Below are 16,286 nucleotides of genomic sequence, written 5' to 3'. Positions count from 1 at the left end.
ATATTTGCTAGTCTGTTGTTATTGCATGCTGATACATTCGCTGAACATTTCAAACTTGCTGGAGGCAAAGTCCTTGCTGGAGGCAAAGGTTCTGTGCAGTGACTTGGATACACTGTTTGACAAGTACAAGTAGCAAGTGATGTTATTTGTTTTATCTCATATACTTCAGAAATGTGTTTTCAATTCCAGTAATTTGTTAATGTCCATTGATCTAGCACAGGCAGTGGTAATGTGCCAGTAAATCCTGCTAACACTTGTTCAACTGTGAAGTATGGATTGTCTAGTGGTGTCTGCTGCTGTAAAAGAACATTATGACAAAATGCGTTATTATTATACTTTTGATATGTAATTGCCACATTTGTTTTCTTGTGACAAATTGAAACAAGGAAAGTCATTAATCTAGGTCAAGAATGATCACCTTGCAACTGGTAAAAGTAAATTATTATAGAGATTTGTTGCATTAATCTACCTTAAAGTCCTCTTTAAGTATCTTGGAATTTGAGATGTTTGCAACCAGAAAATATGTTACACAATCTTCTTCCTCCACACTCCCACCCCTCCCCCCCCCCTCAAAAAAAAAAAAAAAAAAAAAAAGTGGATAAAGTGTGTAGATGTAGTTGGGGAATGAGTTCCATGTGTGCACCTATACCCTATCAATGATTGTGCCTTCAAGGGTATAGGATTTCAAGGATTGGAATGGAGTTGGGGTTTTCTTAGTGAGAGGAAAGCATTTCTGAGTCCTAGGGTTTAGAGATAGAGTTGAGGTCTAGGTTTTACTCTATTATACATATACAAATGTATACAATTTTCCTGGTTTTGTTGAAATTTATAGCATGCTCTTCTAACTACCACAGTTGTAACTGCTGTTGATGTGGAGGAAAGGATATGGTATCTGATATCGCACAGTAGCACATTGCACAGTAGCACGTTGTAAAGGCAAGGAAGAAGAGTAAGGTTGTGTCAAAGATCAACAAAATATTGTATCTCTGTGGCATCATGAATTGCTCAAGATTATGTGGAAATATCAAATTTTCCAATCGCTGAGAATCTAGACTATTCAGTTGGTAAGCCGTATTGTTAAATTTGCACTGAATTTTCTTTCCTTCTCTTTGGGGAATGATAGAGATTGGCAGAGATGGCACAAGTTCTGGAGGCCAGGGAAGCACAGATCATTCATCTGAGCCAGCAGAATGGGGAGCTGCAAGACTCTGTTTCTGTCCTAAAAACGTGAGTGAAGAAATGAGGAGGAGGAAGAGGATGAGGATGAGAATGATGATGATGATGATGATGATGATGATGATGATGATGATGATGATGATGATGATGATAATGGTAAAGATGATGATGATGATGATGATGATGATTATGGTGATGGTGATAATGGTGATGATGATTGGATGATGATCATTATAATGGTGACTGATGATGGTGGTGGTGATGATGGTAGTAATGATGGTAATGGTGATAATGGTGATAATTGGATGATGATTGTGATAATGGTGACTGATGATGGTAATAGTGATGATACTAGTAAGTGATAGTGATGATGATGATACTAGTGATGGTGATGATAATGGTGGTGATGGTGATAAGGGTGATGTTTGGATGATGATTATGATATTACTGATGATGATGTGATGAAATGATAATGATAGTGATCATGATGATGATAATTATTGGCAATAGCAGTGGTGATGGTGGTGTTAGTAGTGGTAGCAGTAGCATTTAAAACTAGTAGCTGTTGTAGTCATCGTCACAAAGTTGTAATTAGTAGAATAATAATGATAATAATAAACAATAAGAACAGTAACAGAAATAAAGAAGATAATAGTGATATCACTGCAGTTAGTGTTCTCTGCTTCTTCAGTAAGTTCTGACACAGAAATGAAATATAACTGAAATCATCATAAAGTCATCATTTTCAGGTATTTATGGAAAATCCTGAAGAAATTTAGTATAATACCAGCACACTCTCTGAGTAGAGAGTTAGTCTGTCGAGAATTGATAATACTCTCTCCTCACTTGCTATTCATCTGCAACAATCCTGAAGTGAGGCAGTTTGTGCTTGAATAACATTTCTTTATCATCTACACAATATACATATTCTTAAATCTTATTTCATGAAATTAGTAGAGCATGATGCATGCCTGACAAGTCGAGGTCGTTGATTCACAGTGGTGATTGTCAAGTAAACAAAGTTTGCTGCCGTATAGATCTCTAAATCTAATTAGGGTATCCCCATATGGTAGACTTTTTGTGCATTAGTGGACAATATTTCAACTGACTGGCGCTCATTTGTTTAATGTCATTATTTGAAACAGGAAGTCCAATTAATTGTAGTGATCAAGGATGTTCTACTTGGGAATAGCATATAGTTCATTAACATACAGTATTCTTGAGTGTAGTGTCACTTGTATTACTTGTAGCAATATCAATATGTTTCTCCAATAAATGTTCATGGGGAATGCAAAATCAAGAGAAAGCACAAAGGTGCTATTTTGAGACACTGTCTAGTATACTTGACTTTTGTCAAATATCTCAAAACATATTGCCTACTTTTAGTTCTCTTTTTCTTTCCCTAATTATTATGTATGATGTACTTGCCAATATCCTAGCATCTTCTCAATGTTCATGACATTGTAGGAATATAGTACTCACATAAGGTAAATATGGCTACTATCATTTGTTTTGACTGACAACAATCACTTGCCAAGTTTTCACCTCATCTCGCTACACGACGGCTTAATTTTCAATTATGACATGGATCAAATTCATTACACGCATTCATCCATTGTTTCAAACAGCACTTGGGATATCATGAACCATGTGCACATTCACATTATGTTCATGGCACACATCAACTTTTTTACATTAACTGCAGACAAGTGCATGAATCGGAAGAGGCCCGCAAGAGCGAGTCGTACGACGTGGACGAGCTGACGAAGGAATTCACCCAGCGAATCAGCGCCATGGAAAAGAAGCTGCAAACGGCCAACCGCGAGCGAGACCAGTTCAAGAAGGACTCGCAGAAGATGCAGAAGGCCCTTGATGACATGTGAGTAAAATCTGTGGTGTAATATTGTGTATTATGATGATGATATTATCATTATTATTATTATTATTATTATTTTCATTGTTATTATCATTGTCATTATCATTGTCATTATCATTATTATCATTACAAGCAGAATTATTATTACATTATCAGTATCATTTGGCATCGTCACAAGAAATACAAATAGATATGCATTGTTTCGTCAACATTACATTTGATGATTCCTGCCATGAATAGTTAAGTGTGGTGTCATTCAGGATTTTGCTAGGATCCTCACTTTTTAATCTTTTGCAATTCATATTAAAATAGGGCTGCAATGAAGCAAAACATTAACCCTCATTGTACCTAGAAAGTAAGAAAAAAGGGGGCAGGGTCAAAGGGGCTTTGGTAGATACATGTGATATTGATAAGCAGTTTTTGGTACCAGGTTTGTTTGCAATGAGGTAGAGGTTAAAATTCTGCAACAGGGGAAAGGGGAGGTCCTTCCATGTGTGGCTACTTCCATGAAACAGGAAGTGAATGTCATTTGTTGGCTGTCATGCACATCAACATTGAAATCGCTGTTTTCTTTCTTTTTTAACAACCCCCCCCCCCCCATTTAACTTAATTTATACCAAATGGGGCAGTGCAGCCTTGATGTGCGTGCTTCATCCTACAATAAAAGTGCAGCACATGCACTGCTGGTCCTGTGATGGACACACTGTGTCCTGTTTGTTTTCCTGAAGTCTTCCTCATGCATGTTGTAGTTATATGATGTCATGTCCGCAGTTGACCCCAGTTTTTCTTCCAGAAGGTCCTTTCATTTTCTTTGTCCATTGCCATATTGACCCCCAACATTTACACAGACTCTCCAACCCCAAGTATCTCTTGAAAAGGGAGATACCTCTGCCTGGAACATTCCTCGTTTTACAGTATGTGATAAGTCTGGAGTTTAACCCTAACTAGGCCGGGCTATTTTGGTAGATCATAGAGCCGGGGGGGGGGGCCTCCCAGGCCCCCCCCCCCCTCTAGATCTCGGCCGTCGACCGCGCGATCGCGACGAAAATTGGCACACACATTGCCCATGATGTAATCTAAAGTACTACGAAGTTAGATTTTCGAAAAATTGTCATTTATGCTAAATTATGCTAATTTATGCATAATGATGCATGAAATCAGACAATTTGGTATAAATCACTAAATAAAGCCCGAAATGGGCACATTTTTTTGTGTAAATATTCTTTTTAATGTCCTAAGCAAATATAAGAGAAAAAAATTGAGCCATCCAAAAAAATTTCTTAAGTATTTTATTGTTTTTTGAATTTTTTATGTATTTCTTTGTTTTTTCGACTTTATGTTTTCCATTGTTTTTTCGATTAAACTTGTCCGCGACATTGTTCTGAACGAGAAAATATGTTATTAGTTGATTTTAATCAATAAAGCCCCAAAATAATAATGCTTTTATGAAATTTGACTGTAAGCACAGTTTCCATTGAAATTGTACACGAATTCACGTTTTTGAGCAATTTTTGGTCTGACATGCATGTACATATTTATGCGAAACTTCGGAACCGCGTGCCCGGGCATCGCAAATTTGGTGTCAAAAGATGCGGGAGACTCGACAGAAAAAAGTCATGAAACGTCGCGGCGATAGCTTTTCACGTTAGTGATACATCGCGCGGAACGTCGGGGGGGGGGGGCCTCGGAGGCCCCCCTCGGCCTAGTTAGGGTTAAGTCTGGTATAGTAGACTTTAGTATTTTCAAAGCCCAGATAATGCATAAGCACAAGGAAAAGTGTTCTTTTAATGTCAGCTCAGCAGTTTTGATGCACACTGATAAGACAGCAACCCATGTTGCTGACTGTAATGTATCACATTACTGTATGAAATAAATCATTGATAGGAAGGACATTTTGTCACGTTCTACCCTGATGCCTGTCAAGTGTCACATGATGCATTGCAGTGCACAAGGTTAGCTTGTTTCTCTTTATGGCAAATTGTGAAGAAAAGCTGATGGCAAAATAAAAAAAGTTAACCAAAATCGCAACATGTTCCAAGAAAACCATCCTGTAATCCTTAAGTGGAATAAAAAAGTACAGCCACAAAGTTGGTTACCCTAGCGAAAGATGAGCAGTTCACATACTGCACTATTCTTTGCACACCACAGTCCTTGAAGCTACGGTGTCCGTTTCCAAAAGAGAACCAAGTGGAGACCTGTTAATTACTCCTTTGTCTAGGGTGTCCTTGAAGTGAAAATCTTCCGTCTGAATAGGACCTCTATTGTGGTTTCTTGGCGGAGGAATCCATACAACGCAATTGTCAGTCTCTCGTATCCGCATCATCCACTTTTGTCCCCACTTGAGTCAGAAATTTTGTACCTTTTTCTGATTTATTGGTGCAGAGAGAAGAGCGACACAACGGGAAAGCTCCTTGCCGAAAAGGACGAGCAGATCGCGGAGCTGCTGACGGAAGGAGAGAAACTGTCCAAGCAACAGCTCCAGAATTCCACCATCATCAAGAAGCTGCGGGCCAAGGAGAAAGAAACGGACAAACTTGTGAAATCGCAGAAGTGAGTGGCTTCTTGCCCTGCCGGTCTTGTTTACAGTTCAAGGCTCCTTTTTGTTTGTTTGTTTGTTTTTTTTTGTATGTGTTTGTGTTTGCTTGGTTGTTCGTATTTGTTTATGGGTGTTTTTGATTTATTGATTGATTTTTTATTCTTTATTTATTTATTTATTTTTATTTACTGTTTTTTTTGGGGGGATGTGGCATATCCCAATATAACATATCGGAAGGGTACAGCATATGTACAACTCGAGTGTATCAAAGCTTCTTGGCAGTTCAGGCAAAATGTTTTTGCAGAAACCTGGGTCCTGTTTCACTTACATGGGAACTATTATAGAGCCAGAGTCTATATTTCAAATGGCAAAAGACAAATTGAGACTGTGAAAGCTGTAAATAATGAACAAATGTGCAGTCAGGATTGTACTGGAATGCCCACACTGAATGTACAGAATCATCGATCCATACTGCATCTGGTTAATGTCACTCAGTGGGCATGTTTTTCTGCATTGTAAAGTTTATAGGTGTAAAGGTAACTTTCCGTCATGGGAATTCTGCCACATGTTTATGCAGCATTACTTGTTCATATCTCGTCTAGCCAAGTGCTGGAACATGCATGCTAATAATCAACTAATTACATCCAGCCTAATGGAATATAGCATAGTCTCCTAATCAGGCAAACCATCTGTTTTTTGTTTTGATGTGAAATGTGAGCTAGATAGCAGTAAAATGTTGGTGCTCTGCACAACAGAAGTGTAATGACAGCTTGAAAATTGTTACACTGATGAGTAAGGCTCAAATATTGTTGCCTCCATTTGAAAGAGGTTGAAATATCTAGGGACCATGTGAAGGACATGTCATGAAAAAGAAAAAGAAGAAGATAATCTGCAGCCAATTAATAAGTTTAGAAAATTGAGATTGGAAATTGCTAACTTAATTTTTGTCTGGCCCTATAGAACTTTGCAACAGCTGTATATCACTTGAGACTCTCAGAGTTACGTTATTTTTGTATGTTGCAATACTGTGTAGTATTATAAATTTGTTGTTGCTGTTAATGTTGTTTCACTCTTTCTGTATGGCAAATTGCTGGTATGCCAAGCCCCAATTCATGCCATATTATGTCACCCCCAATTTGATACAGGGAACAGCTTCAGCAGGCTGAAGGCAGAGTGGAACACTTGGAAGAAGTACTGAATGGCAAGGAAGACGTGGAAAAGAAACAGAAAGGTGATTTACTTCATTTCATATACACAGTAGTATAATGTTTGTGAGGAGAGATGAAATATATTCATGTCAAAAAAAAAAAAAACAAAACAGTATGCTTCCCATGCATAGTGATCAGAGATGAGTTACAATTGTACTTAATTATATACAACTAACACAGCCAAAAAAAACAACAACACAAAAACAAAAACAAAAAGAGAGAGAGATAGCCAATATCAGCATACTGTCACTGCTGTTTTCACAACAGCAGCAACTTTAGCAACCTTTTTGTGCGATGATAAGAACTGAGTTAAGTCTTGCTGATCTCAAAGTAGATTGTCATTGTCGTCATCTGTCTTTTCTGTTTCTAAAAGGAAGGATTGTTTCATTTTTAGGACAGTGCAAGTTACACATGATTGACATCACACCTTTGTGTGCAATTGTAGAGACAGAGTATATGATGAATCAATATTAGAAAAAAATGAAGATGAAATTTGAATCTGTAAAAGCAAAAAGATAATTTTGAATGAGCTTACACAAGAATTGCTTGTAGAGCTGGAGCTTTGTTTGCAATAGAATATGTAAAAAAAAAAGAAAAAAAAAAAGACCCAAATTGAAACTTGATTTCACTGAAGGAAAATGATCATTCATGAATGAGATATACTTTTTCCTAGGACAGATATTCGTGGGGATTAGAAACTAGACACCATCAAAACACGCCCAGATTTTTATCTATTATTCTTTTTAATGAGGAGAGCCATTTCATGGTGTGGCAATTACCAGTAACGCGATGAGGACCGAACAGCTGAAGTGATAGACGATTACAAATCATTATTTACAAATAATTATGTACTTATAAACAGAGTATTGAAAATCGAGTGAAATATTAAATATTGCAGGGCCTTACAGCCACAAACAAGGAAAAAAACAACACAAACAAAATGAAATGTACAACCACAGGGATGTACTAGGTGATAAGTATTAAACACAAATCTAGTATACAAATTGAATGATCAGGCAGTTATTCCCAGCCTCTGACTGTAGTCCACCCCCTGAGGCATTTCCAACCTAGGAATGTATGTCCATCCTTTGAATGTATTTCCAACCTTTGACTGTAATCCCAACCTCTGAATGTATTTCCAACGTCTGACTGTAGTCTCAACCTCCGAATGTATTTCCAACCTATCAATGTATAATTTCCAATCTCAAAGTGGATTTCCAACCTCTATCTGTAGTCTCAACCTCTGAATGTATTTTCATCCTCTGAGTGCATTTCCAACCTCTTACTGTCTGTTGTCCCAACCTGTGAATGTATTTCCAACCTCCGACTGCAGTCTCAACCTCTGAATGTATTTCGGACATTCGACTGCATTCCCAACCTGCAATTGTACATATATTTCCATTGTCTGATTGTAATCCAAATATGTGAATGCCTCTCCAGATGCCATCAAAACCCTGAACCTGGCGGTAGAGAGACAGGAGAAGGAGATCGCATCGCTGAAGGCAGAGTTAGACGAGGCCAGAGAGAAGGTCCGCAGCACGCAGCACGCCCTCGATGGCTCGTACAAGTAAGTCAAACCTTGGTCTCAAAATGTCCTTGGGGTAAAGACCTACTCTCCATGGTTCTATGACATTTGCTCCTGTGACATGTGCTCTCATGAAATATCTGCACTCTAAGCCAAACTAAATTCTACTCATGAACCTAAACCTAACTCTAATCCCAATCACGACCTTGACCCTAACCCTAAGTCCTTGGAGAAAATAAGACTGGAGCAATTGTCAAAGAAGCAAATGCCGTGTCACTAGTCATCATAACTCTGATTCTCATTCAAGTCACGTGATGATGAAAACATGAAAGCCTGCTGAAAAAAAAAAAAACCAAACATACAGAATGCTATGATAGCATTACAATCTCATGAATCAAAATTTTGTTTCAATTTCCACACTTTTAGATGTTATGGTTCTGAATTCCCTTGAGCAAGCTTTAACCCTTCAATAAAATGGTGTGCAGTCTATGATGTTATAGAACTGTTTGTGTCTTTACTGCAAGTGATTTGCAGTGTGACTGTCACTGAATGTCACCCTATATTTAAAAACATCCATAATTCTGTAGATATCACACAGGAATTGATCTATCATTAAAGCGATTCATGGAAATGGACAGTAATGGTATTCCTAATGTGGTATGTATTGAGCACTTTTAATAGTGTTTTATCACTGTGTAAATGGAATTGCCAATTTGCCAATCCCCCATCTGCAGAGAACTCGCAGAGCTGCACCGCAGCATGGCGGCCAAGGAGAGCAAAGTGCAGGAAAGCGCCCTCAGTGCTGAGATGAATGCCAAGGAGGAGTTGAAGCTGGCCCTAGAGCGATCCCAGCTAGAGGCCAGGAGGCAGCAGGAGGGGCTGCTTCTGCAGGTAAGCTGGGGCTAAGCACCTATCTTTCCTCTTCCTCAAAGCTTCCCAGGTTAATGCACTGTGTTACTGAGCACTCATGTGTAGATGGCTGGAACATGAATGGAGCAGTGATGTTTAAAACATCTGATACCCCATAGTTCATGCTGTCATCATGTGAATTTCAAGTATTAGGTGTAATTCAAATTTGTGCTTGCTAACATTTTCTGTTTGTTATTATTATACTCTTTTTTTCTCTCTAATTTTTACTTCTTGTTCCAGTGAGGATTAGAGAAATACGTATTGAAATATCATCAGTTACATGACCTATTAACTTTAATATATACAAATGACCTGAAGTAACCCTCTTGTTGGGAATGAAAGGTGAACAGTTTTAACTAGCTCAGGACCAGGAAGAGTATTATGATCTCAAAGACCTTCAAAAATATCAACAATAATGTAGAAACTACTACTACAACAACAATGAAACATAAGGGTTTGAAAGTATGGAAAAAGTCACATGACCTAAAGTGACCCCTTTTGCTGGGTGTGGTAGGTGAACGACCTCCAGCTGAGTCTGAATCGGGCGGAGCAGCAGAGTGCCAGGAAGGAGGAGTCTTTCCGTCAGGAGGTCGCTGACCTCCAGGAGAGGCTGCAGGAGGAGGAAGCCCGTAACCAGGAGCTCAGCCAGAGTGTGTCCGCAGGTATGTAGGGTGCCCTCGCAGCCCACTGATATGATAGTATTCATTTTCTGTTTTCTTTGACATTCAATTACTTTCTCTATTTATCTCATTTTATCTTTCTCTATCGTATCATTTTTAAAATTGATGATGTATGACATTCGAAAAATGCTGAAATTCATATAGATATGCAAATATCAAGACTGTAGAGAAAGTTGAGATCAACAATATATTCAGTTTTTAGTCACTGTGATGGGGCAAATAAGATAAAAAAAGATATATACTGTGCGCAGTGAATACATGAAAACTGAAGAACAGGTTAGCAGGCTGGAGAGGCATTTGAGTGACCTTCATTGACCTGTGAGACCAAAATTGACAATGAGAAAAGAAAATGATGAATAAATGCTTAAATGTCTGACTGATTGACTGAATGAATGAATGAATGAATGAATGCATAATGAATAAAATGTCGCATGTAAATGAATGAATAAATGCATATATTCATGTACATAAATGCATGAATAAATGTGGTCTGTTCTGTACGATTCATCTCCTTCCAGCCACTCGTCCTTTGCTGAGGCAGATTGAAAACCTCCAGTCCACCTTCAACGCCCAGTCGTCCACGTGGGAGCAGGTGGAGCGCAGCCTGACCGAACGGCTGGCCGATGCCCAGTCCCAGCTGGCCGCAGCCACGGAGCGCGAGCGTGCCGCGCAGGAGGGTGCCCTTGGGGCAGGGTCCAAGATGGCGGCCCTGGAATCGCAGCTGGCCATGGCACGGCAGGAGAAGTCGCGGCTCTCTGCCCTTCTGGAGGTGGAAAAGGCACGACTTGAAAATCTGGAAGAGACCAAAACCAGGTGAGAGGAGTTGCCTATTTAATGGCCAGTTGCAAAATATAATTTGGTGTTTGTTTGTTGTTGTTGTTTTTTTTTGGGGGGGGGGGGAATGGGATTTGCACACCTGTTCTAGTGCTGTCATGAATTCATGTCAATCCTTACAGAACTTTGTTTCCAGTTGGCACAGCAATCTGCAAAATAATTGCCACTGAATAGAGATTAGGTTTTTCCCCAAATCCCTATTGTGTCATCATGGCCTCTGGGTTGAACTTTGACATTGGTGTGCCCTGGAGTCGACGTGCCAATTTTATGCAATAATGTAAAAGAAATTGAGAGCAACATACTTCTCGCTCATCATGGAATGTCAAGTTTCTTCTCTGAACTGGCACCCAATTAAGGTCCAAGGAGGAACACAAATGAATTTCATGAGAAAGAATGTAGAAAGGAAATAGGAAATATATGTAGATATTAAACTCATAAAAGAAGTTTTAGACAAAATAGAGAGTAGGTTTTGCAACCATGTTGCAATGGATAGCCATTGAAGACTTTGAAACAAGGATACAAAACTAAATCTGAGTGCCTGGAAACAAGACTAAGGGACCATAGGGTATACATGTTGCAACTGAATGGAAAACACCATGAACAACCACTACCTCAACCACCACCACAACAACAATATCAGAAATAAACAACAACACCAACACCAACACCAACACCTCCAACACCAATGACAACAACAAAAATAGTTAAGGACCACTTGCTTCGATGTGCATTGCCAGGGACTTCCACCACATGGAGAACCAGCTTCAGTCCTACATGAAGGCCCTGGGGGAGGCCCAGAAGGAGAAGGTGGGTCTGGAGAAGCAGCTGGAGCTGGAGAAGATGAGACTTGAGAACGAACGCAAGAAGCTGGCCATCACACAGGAGGCCTTGGAGGAGAAGGTAATTTAGGTGGAGAACTGAAGTGCCAGAATGCTTACATCATATGAAGCATGTGGGACTGAGGGAGGAAATATTATTTTATAATCTTATTTCAATGTGCATGCATGTGTGTATGTACACATATGTTTGTGTGTGTGTTATTAGAAGGAATGGGGTGGCTTTATCTCAAGCATGATTTGTCATACTTATTTCAGAAAACCAAGTTTGTTAGGATTTCTCTTGCACAATTTAATTTCAGTGCGTGATGATCAGAAATATTGAATTTTATGTAAAATTTCCCTAAATTCACATACTAGTGTAATTATATCCTGTGTGTGACTCCTTTACTTCTTGCTTATCTTGGTTATGTGCAATATGCCATTTCAAGTATGTAAGATTGATGACCTTTTGTTGTGTCACAGGAGAAGCGTCTCCAACAGGAGGAGATGTCGGGCTCGCACAGTCCAGGTTCCAGGGCCAGCACCCCCAGCCACTCGGAGATGAGGCCCATCTTCAACCCTAGTCTCTCCAGGACACCGTCCCAGGTTAGCCTTGCTTCTTTCGCACCTTTTCATCTGAGGAGGGTGTCCTAGAGCCTGTTTCAGTTACCAAAGCAACCACAAATCTTTGCACTTGATTGGTTATTGCTGAGTCTCTATCGTGGAAAAAAGTTGAGAATTTTCTTGGCCTGTGTTGGAAGCAATATTGGTAGCTGTGCTCTTTCCCTTCTGTATAATTTGAAGATGGATGTGTCCTAGGGCCTGTTTCAGTTACCATTGTAACAGATGAAATACTTGTACCTGATTGGTGGATGCTCAGTGGCTACTGAAGAAAAACATTAAGAATTCTCATGGCCAATCTTGCAAGGAATTTGATAGCATGCTCATCCCAAACTCCATAATTTGAAGGAAGTTGTGCCCGAGAGAGCCTGTTTCATTTTCTGTACTAAGAAACAAAATATTTATACCTGATTGGTTGAGATTCTTGTTGCCTGTGTTGCAGGTGTTGTTGTTCTGTCTAACTAAAAACACCCATCATGTGCATCTTGCAGGGAGAGATATTGGAACGCACCATGTCCTCATCCATGATCGGATCGGTGTACGACAGCGTGGTGTCGGGGTCGGCCGCATCCGTCATCGAGAGCCTGCAGTCGCAGTTAAAGCAGAGAGAAGGGGAGATTGTTCAGCTGCAGGTATGTGCATATTCAGCAATTGAAATTTCAGACAAGTTATGTTCATATCAATCGCCTACCAAAGATAATCTTTTTTTCAATCCTTCCTCTCCTTTCTTTGAGTATTTGTGTGTTGTATAGAAGCAGAATGATTATACTATTTCTTATAGGAGAGCTGCCATTTTGAGTGGGAAAGAAAAATTTCCCACTCGATAAGGGATTACCTCAGTGGACTCCATTGCTTTGATCATCACCCCCCCAAAAAAAAAACAACAACAACAACAAAACAAAACAAATAAATAAAGACCCTAAACAAACAAACACACAGAAGAGAAGAAAACAACAATGCATGAAAATTTGTACCAGGTGAACAAACAGCCAATCCAGAAAAATGCAATAATATAAAGTAAAGTTGAGAGGATTGTGAAGCTCAGCTTTACAATATTTATTGCAATTTTTTTTCCTCTTTTGCCCACTGAGATGCATGTAGAGATATTATTGTGGCATCTGTAGCCTGAGAAATCACTCACTTGTACTTTGATCCAACTTTTCCTCCCCTGCAGAATGAGATATACCAGCTGGAGAGGACGAGATCGTCGATGGCGGAGGAGATCGTCAAACTCACCAACCGTACGGAGACTCTGGAGTCTGAAGTCAGTAATGTGCCGGAGCTGCGGATACAGCTCAAGGTAATGATACCTCAGCGTTCCTTCGACCGAACCCTTTAACCACAGGGGACATTGTATGAGCAAGAAGGAGACTTTGTACATATTCATTGCAAGACAATGTGACTTTTCCAGTAGCCCTGTTGTCTTGTTTGTTTTTATGTGCAGTACATGCAGTGAGCGGATAATGGATATTGCAGCGGTGCGGTGTGTCTGCTTTTTAAGGGGAAAGAAACCCAAATATACTTGTGCATTGAGTGGATGCATCAATGTTAGTAGAACACATCAGTGAAGTTTGAGGAAAATCGGACAATCCATGAAATGTTATGAATTTTTGAAGTTTCAAGGCTGCCATTGCTGGATGAGAAGACTATGCGATATGGAAAATGATGTAAAGAAAATATGAGGAGAATTCCACAAAATTTCAAATTTTAATGAAAGGTGCACATTCCCACAACTTGTTACTGACCTTATGTTCAATCTCATATTATTCCACTGCTCACTGAAAGAGGCAAGTCAAGTACTATTTCATTATGCTAGAAAAACGAAAATATGTTGAATTTTCTTTTTAATTTCCATTATTTGGTTTTCCATACTTGATGTCACAAAATGCTGAATTCTTCTCATCCTACTATGGTTGCACCCAAATATTTATCATTTTCCCTTCAGTTTTACTATGCATCAGTGTATTTTGGGTCTGCAGAATTTGTTGCCTTGCCAGTGCACTGCAACTTTTCCAGGGTTATTCAGTGCAATTTTATATAAATGCACAATTTTGAGCTTGCAAACCATCACAAGCAAACTTCAAAATGCAAATGCCTACAGTGCCAACTTGCACGGTGCAAACTTTTTACAGTGCAGACATATTTCAGTGCGAAAGTACATTGAGCAAACTTGTACAGTACAAACCATACCAGCTATAAAATGGCCACACGACAATATCTTTGATGCCTTTATACCCTAGTGTATAATGTGTGATGTACTCATCATTCCTAACAGGATCTTCAGCACAGATACAATGCAGTGCTCCAGATGTATGGAGAGAAGGCGGAGGAAGTGGAGGAGCTCAAGTTAGACCTTCAGGACGTCAAGGAGATGTATCGACAGCAGGTAAGGTTCAAACTTACATCAAAACTTCCTTATTGACAGGGTAAGACTCAAAAACTTCAACAAAACTTTCATGACTTCAGCAGGTAAGACTTAGACCTTGACAAAATTTTGTCATCGATGACAAGTAAAACCCAAACCTGACAGATCTTTCTTTGCGACTGTAGGTAAGATTAAAAACCTTGACAAAACTGATTACCAGTGAAATAGCTTGGTGAATTTTTGCTTGTAACCATGGATCAACTTATAAGATGCATAACTCTTTCTTTGATTTTGTGTGTGTGTGTGTGTGCGTGTGTGTGTCTTTTGTGTTCTTCTTTTCACTATGCCTTTAGAATCCTTTTTTTTCTCCTTTTTTTTTTCTCCGTTTTTAAATTTGTTAAACCATGGGTATGTGCCAAAGAAATGGTCATTGTCTATCTGTTCTTTGAGTATGGGAATCACGTAAATTGAAAGTATCTATAAATGTAAAATGAGGAATGTTCGAGTGCATTTTGATTCCGCAAATTTCATGAGAGCTAAAATTCGTGAAATTAAAATGCATGCCAAGGTTCCTGTCTACACTGTACGCACTAAATGCCAGAGGCAATTCACAAAAATTTTATACCATGAAAAAGGCCCTCAGCTCTGATTTGCAAAATTTCATGCCACAAAAATATCTTGCTTTACAGTAACCGTACTATTGCAACTCTTGCAAATGATGAAAGTGCAGTTTTTGCTGACATTTTCCAAATGAAAACTCTTCATGAGCTGAGACCGGTCAAAATTGTGCCAATTCACTATCCATTTCCATTTCGTCTTTCAGATTGAAGACTTGATAAGAGGATCGACATAGATTTGAAAAAAGATCAGGAGAGAAAGAGAGGGCTCCCTCACCTTGAAATCATCGCCCTGAATCAAATTGGAAGTCTGAAAACCACGTGCAATGAATCCTGTCAGCCAGAAGAGAGGTGTTATGATAAAATCATCTTGAAAGACCTGCTAGCATGGAGAAACATGAGCGGTGTCTGATCGAATCGATCTTTAATTCGCTGCCCACGGGGATACATTAAAAAAAAAACACACAAACAGTGCCCGTTCGCCACATGTCGGCAAATATGTGCATCGAAGCGTATGGTCATCAATAACTGTCGGCTCCCGTCAAGATTCTTTGGCTGTGTGTGTGTACTCACAGAGAGATCATCAGTGATGAAGCTGTACATAATCCGTTACGAGGATTCTCGATTATAAGATCTGGGCCAGCCTTTCTACTCCATTGCATCTCCATGCTACCAAGTCTTTAATTACTCAGATCTTATCAATTGCTGGAAGAAATACTTATTTTTTTTCTACCAATCATTCTTTTGATTTATGTATGTTTTAAAATGACAGTATAGGTAGCATGTAAGCTTTGTTTTAGTGAAAATAAATCAAACTGCATTTTTATCTAAAATGAGTGCACATTAAATTAATGTGTCCATATCAACTTTTCATTGCGCAAAGTTATATAGCGTGAGCAAATTTTGTATCATATTTGAAAGGAAAACTTGCTAGCTGGCTGATGTAAACTAAAATCTTGAAACCTTTATATGTATGATAGGATTAAGTGTTCAGATCTATGAAATATAAGAATTATATTTTATGAGTTGTGGTTTTGCCTTCCTTTGTTGATGGTAATAGAAATTGGTTAAATTTGCACCTGGTGTGTTTGTATTTATGTGTAGCGTGTAGTGCAGCAGTG

The 16,286-nt window shown here is 39.0% G+C and overlaps 1 protein-coding gene across 1 annotated transcript in view; it reads left to right on the top strand.

Annotated features, from left to right (window-relative positions):
- The window catches only part of LOC140232327 (TATA element modulatory factor-like), a 32,166-nt gene extending 16,235 nt beyond the window's left edge, over positions 1-15,931 (top strand). Inside the window, exons 4-17 of the mRNA XM_072312457.1 lie at positions 1,124-1,227; positions 2,882-3,055; positions 5,435-5,602; positions 6,734-6,819; positions 8,237-8,363; positions 9,056-9,212; positions 9,745-9,892; positions 10,429-10,723; positions 11,482-11,644; positions 12,046-12,168; positions 12,675-12,815; positions 13,358-13,483; positions 14,459-14,569; positions 15,372-15,931. Coding sequence (XP_072168558.1) covers positions 1,124-1,227; positions 2,882-3,055; positions 5,435-5,602; positions 6,734-6,819; positions 8,237-8,363; positions 9,056-9,212; positions 9,745-9,892; positions 10,429-10,723; positions 11,482-11,644; positions 12,046-12,168; positions 12,675-12,815; positions 13,358-13,483; positions 14,459-14,569; positions 15,372-15,401 — 1,953 coding nt within the window. The 3' untranslated portion in view covers positions 15,402-15,931. The remainder of the gene's footprint in view (positions 1-1,123; positions 1,228-2,881; positions 3,056-5,434; positions 5,603-6,733; positions 6,820-8,236; positions 8,364-9,055; positions 9,213-9,744; positions 9,893-10,428; positions 10,724-11,481; positions 11,645-12,045; positions 12,169-12,674; positions 12,816-13,357; positions 13,484-14,458; positions 14,570-15,371) is intronic.
- Positions 15,932-16,286: the final 355 nt, after the last annotated feature.

The sequence above is a fragment of the Diadema setosum genome, chromosome 8, assembly GCF_964275005.1.
Source record: "Diadema setosum chromosome 8, eeDiaSeto1, whole genome shotgun sequence".
In the NCBI taxonomy this organism is placed as follows: Eukaryota; Metazoa; Echinodermata; class Echinoidea; order Diadematoida; family Diadematidae; genus Diadema; species Diadema setosum.
This window is presented reverse-complemented; position numbering and strand designations above follow the sequence as displayed.